The sequence below is a fragment of the Citrus clementina genome, unplaced genomic scaffold (assembly GCF_000493195.1).
Source record: "Citrus clementina cultivar Clemenules unplaced genomic scaffold, Citrus_clementina_v1.0 scaffold_6, whole genome shotgun sequence".
NCBI classification, from domain to species: Eukaryota; Viridiplantae; Streptophyta; class Magnoliopsida; order Sapindales; family Rutaceae; genus Citrus; species Citrus x clementina.
The window spans coordinates 14,546,786-14,551,853 of NW_006262139.1; the positions used below are offsets into that span (position 1 = coordinate 14,546,786).

Here is a 5,068-nt window from a genome sequence, read left to right on the forward strand (position 1 = left end):
GGTTTCTTTCCTTGGTAAACTTTTCTATAGCCGAAGTTATTTGTATTCTATAACATTCCGTATTCTATAGCATTCCTCCCTATCAAATTGGTTTACGTTCAAAGCCGTTAAAAATTTATAAACAGAAAAGGTTACTTAGAAAAAAAAATACAACTGAAAAATTCATTAATCAACTATAATGGTACATAAGTAAAACACAATCCCCCTTCTCTCATAAAGTAAAATAAAATCTCAAAATATTCAACACTAACATTTTCACGCTTTTTAGCCAAGCTTATGTTGTGGGTTGCGTTTTCTTCGATATGTTCATGTTGTTTTAAATTTCTTTTTTTTCAATTGCCTAGCAAAAAATGGGATTGCTCAATCCACTATACACAACCAATCTTTTTCTTGTCCCTTTTTTTTTTTTTTTTTTTTTTGCGAGCAGTTACAAAGAAAAATTGCTCAAGTCCTTTTTCAATACTCACCAGCTAATTAACACTTACAAAATGAAGAAAAATACGTAAAGTGAGAGAGAAACAGAAAATGTATTAAATGTTAAGGATGAAAAGGAAGAGATTGTTTAGAAGAGAGCTATTTAAAGTTGATGAAAGATATAGGAGAGACAATAGGAGGAAAGAAAAGAAACAAATAATAAAAAATATGTCGTGAGGCCCAATTAATTTTTAGTTTCGTTCTTAATATGAATAGGAATCAGCATTTAATTTGATCGGTTGTTTTATTAGCGTTGAAATGTTAAGATTTTGTGTACATTATTATGTCATAAAAAGAGGACTCCACATCCTATCTCTATATATGTATAGATAAATACGTAAAATATTTTGTATATGATAAGAATCAAATGATGGTTATACAATTCAATGTTAATAAGATATATCATGATTAGAATACAAAAATAGCTAAATCTCGACCATACTATAACATTAATAGACAAATTCAAAATCTTTAAAAGTAGGAGAACTTTGATTAAGAATGGATACTGATTAATGTGATATAGTACATGCATTTGGTTAAGTTTGCACAATTCGAAATCACTTTCTTATAGATCATATACATGGTTTAACATTTAAAGTAAAACTACAAGCAACTAATTATAATGTAAAATATATTTATCTTTCTTATTGGGAGGAGTAAAAGATTGAAATTGTCAAATGTACATGAGGCATGAATAGATATTCTATTTTTTGTAGTTATCATAAATTTATTTATTCTTCTTATAACATTAAACTTTTATATTCATTATACTATCATGCTCACGAGATTCTTTGCTTGGATTCTCATATAAAAAAGTCGGATAAATATTATCTTCTTTGTTTATGAAACGGGTCTCTATTAATATGGTACAATATCAATGATCCATATGGATTTTGGTACACTGCACCAGAGCATAATTAATTTGCTTGAGAAAACACCTTCTAGTATATTAATGGCATGCTTCTGGGGTAAGAGTTAATTGATTGTGCTCCAAATATTTTAATGGAAGAGAGAGCTTAGAGGGTGCTCGTGAATTACAGAGGAACTAGCTCCCATGCAAATATACTCTTAGTTGTCACAAAAATTGTAAACAAAGCTACGTCCAAACAACCAACCCAGTTACTCTGGAATTGATTCCTGAAAATTCTCATTCTTTAAACAATAATTTGGAATTACAAAATGCCCTAAACTTAGAAATGCACGAGAGCCGAGACTAACATGCCATCACCCCTCACTCAATTCCATTAAAAATAAAAGAACAGAAAAGCGACATATCATCCCATGTGCATTTCTGCCCACTGCCTCCGAAAAACTTCACTGCAAAACCCTCTGAGTATAAATCAGAATCACACCTCGCTAGCTGTTATTACGCAAACCTATCCAACTCACAAACCCTAATGCAGACAAACCCTAACCAATCAAAATAAATATCTCTTACACATATATAGTACATTCGTAAATTCCAATGCAAATAACCTCACTTTCCCCTTTAGGCTTTTATACTTCCATTTCTCTATCACATGCTATTAGTTGTTGTGTTTGGTAATGGGTATGACTTAAAGTCTCGGACTTAACTACGTGTGTGTGTGTGTGTGATCTTGGGTTAGGATTAGGGTTTGTTTAGAGAGATTTATGATTTATACTTTATTCATATTTTTGGGGATTTAGAATTTGTTAATGAGAGGGTGTGTATAACTAATTATACGTACAGAAAGAAACAAAAGATGCGTAGATAGCGCTTGTTATGGTGATGTGTGATAATATTCTCTTTCGGAATAAAAAATTGGGCATTATTGTATCCAGTGGAATACTAAAACGGACTTGTTCTCCGGAGTTGGTGCTATTTTGGATGGATTTTGCAGCAAAATTGAGAGAAGAGAGCACGAGCAAATGGAGTTACGTAGGACACGATAGTGTTAACTGCAACAGATCTAAATATGATAATAATAATATACACAAGAAAAAAAAGGGAATCAATGTTTTGATGTATCTGGCTTATATGTCTTGAAAAAATCCATATCTGTGTGTTGTGGGTTTAGTTTACTTGTGTCTGATATAGAATTAGTGTCAGTGAAGTACTGAATGGGGAAGACGGCTAGCTCACGCTATTCCATGCAGTTTTTAGTCAGTTTCTTCGCCCTTCACTTCCCACAACTCAAATACCCTAATTACATAATCAACCAAAAACTCTTAAATCGCTCTCTGCTACACATGCACAAACAACTAATTCTACACAAATATCCTAATTACATAATCACCCAAAAACTCTTAAATCTCTCTGACTACACAAGCATAAAAATCAATTCTGTATAAAAGATTGTGCAGCTAACTCATACTCAAAATCCTGCTCATGAGTTTAGGTTGTCCAAATCTATTGTCAGCCGGTGTGGGATCATGCCCTTGACAATAAGAGCATGCTTGACAAAGAGATAAAATTGGACATAGCGACTTTCTGTATCGTGAGCGTACATGCTATTTTGCTTCTATGAAATCAACACACAGTTTCAATCACAATTTCTTAATATCAAAAATTAACATAACGAAAAGAAGGATGCATAGGATTTATCAATCACAATTTCTTATGGTTCAAATATTTTAATGTATATCGATGAAACCGGAAACTACTATCAAAAATTAACATAACGAAAAGAAGGATGCATAGGATTTATCAATCACAATTTCTTATGGTTCAAATATTTTAATGTATATCGATGAAACCGGAAACTACTATGTTATCTACATATAGAGAATTTAAAGAACAATGCTCAGATGTGTTGACTGTGATGTGTTTCTTTGAAGAAAGGCTGAAAAAGGAACTTTGTGTTATTTTTGCACGCTTGAAATTCATGACTGGAGAGACCAAATTGATATATGTGAAAGCATGAGGCTCTGTAACCTCAGGATCAAAGAAGAAATACGAAAAGGAAAGCACAAATGAACGGAAACTATTATGAGGCACTCTTATTTCTATATATTACTTTACCTTAGGCGGCGGGTCACCAAGCCTGAGCTCAAGATCCAAGTCCTCAATTGAGCTAGGGTTAAGTATTTTGTGTTCTTCTGATTGAAGATGATCTTTATCATGATCGAATGAACATGGCTTGAGGAAGAAAGGTAGTGATGATGCTTCAGTTCTCCTTCTCTTGCATCCAACAGCTGCCTCCTTGCCAGTAGATAAAGTTGGGCGTGTTCGTCGAACAACCAAATTCAAGCTCACAGACAAATCTGTTTTAACATAATCTGCCTTAACCCTACACGCTGATTTTACAATTGTGGAATTATTCTTGTCAGCCACCGAATTTGAACAAGATTTAGGGGAAGAAATAGGAGACCTCTTGTGTTGTTGCTCTTGCGCAATTGGAGAAGATAAAGAAGGAATAACAAAGGTCTTGTCTGGACGAGTCTTTTGAGTAGATGGAGGAGCAGAAACCACCCTAGAAGGTGAAGATGATGATGCAATAACAACAGGATCGGAATTAGGGCTAGGGTTATAAACAAAGTTACAAAGCTGCTGAGATGGGTATTGATGAAACCCCAAAGATGCAAAAGGATGATTATTATTTTGAAGGTGATGATCGTTGTTATTTTGAAACTGATGATCATGATGATGAATTTCATTTTGGGGATTTGAAGAGGAAGACTGCTTTAGTCTTGCTCTATCCCTCCTATGGACGTTCATATGACCACCAAGAGCTTGAGCTGACCTGAATTCCCTCCTACAAAAGCTGCAAGAATAAGATCTTGGAGGCCATATGCACCCACCTAGAGGCCCTGCTGCATCTTCAGCAAAAGCTTGTTCTTCCCATGAATCATCGTATGAATTTGTCGATGGAAAATGAGAATTCAGATCATGTTTTCGCTTATTCCACATCCAGCAATACCCTGCTTGCTCCATTACACTAAGCTGATGAGTTCTTCTTCTATATGAAAAAGGGCATTTAACAAAGGCTCGAAGTGGGAAGATAACAAGAATTGAGATGGAAATTAATCATAGCGAGAGTCTATAAGTCGGAGACTTGATGTGGAAATTGTAAAGAATAATAAAAAGGGTTAGGAAATATTGATTGCTTGGTTAAGGAAGCTGTGTTGGTGGGTACTCTACCTTGTCTACCAAAGTACTGTTGTATATATCTGGTTTTCAGCTTAAAATTAGCAACTGTGATTAATGCTTTTAATCAATATTTCTTTAATTTTTCTCATTTTCTTTGAGATTGAGAGGAGAAAGCTAGCTAGCTAACATATGGTATGGAAAATTACAACTGTGGGTTCATAGGAGAGTGCATCGCTGTAGTGTAGCGGCTTACAGACAAACTGTGATAATCTGACTGAAATCTCCTAAGAAAGATTTTTCAGTTCATGTGACATAATGATTTAAATTTACACATTTCATCCTTAATACGTGACATTAGGATTTATACCTTCTCCATTTCTACAATATGTCAATCTGTAGACTTTAATTAGTTTTCATTTTGTTTTGTCTTATATATGACCCATTTGCCTTCACTATTTCAAAATGGTAAGTTCATTCTTAATCCCTGACTCTATGGCAATTGTGAACTCCCTCCATAGTCCCTACACTTCGAAGAATTTACTT

The 5,068-nt window shown here is 34.1% G+C and overlaps 1 protein-coding gene across 1 annotated transcript; it reads right to left on the bottom strand.

Moving 5' to 3' along the window:
- Window positions 1-3,114: 3,114 nt before the first annotated feature.
- LOC18040102 (zinc finger protein 10) lies at window positions 3,115-4,554 on the bottom strand. Its single transcript, XM_006429084.2, has one exon. It carries the CDS (start codon window positions 4,367-4,369, stop codon window positions 3,449-3,451), a length of 921 nt encoding a protein of 306 aa, XP_006429147.1. The 5' UTR covers window positions 4,370-4,554; the 3' UTR covers window positions 3,115-3,448.
- Between the last annotated feature and the right edge of the window lie 514 nt (window positions 4,555-5,068).

Coding starts and splice junctions, on each gene's coding strand:
- LOC18040102 (XM_006429084.2), bottom strand. CDS start 4,369: ATGGAGCAAGCAGGGTATTGCTGGATGTGGAATAAGCGAAAACATGAT.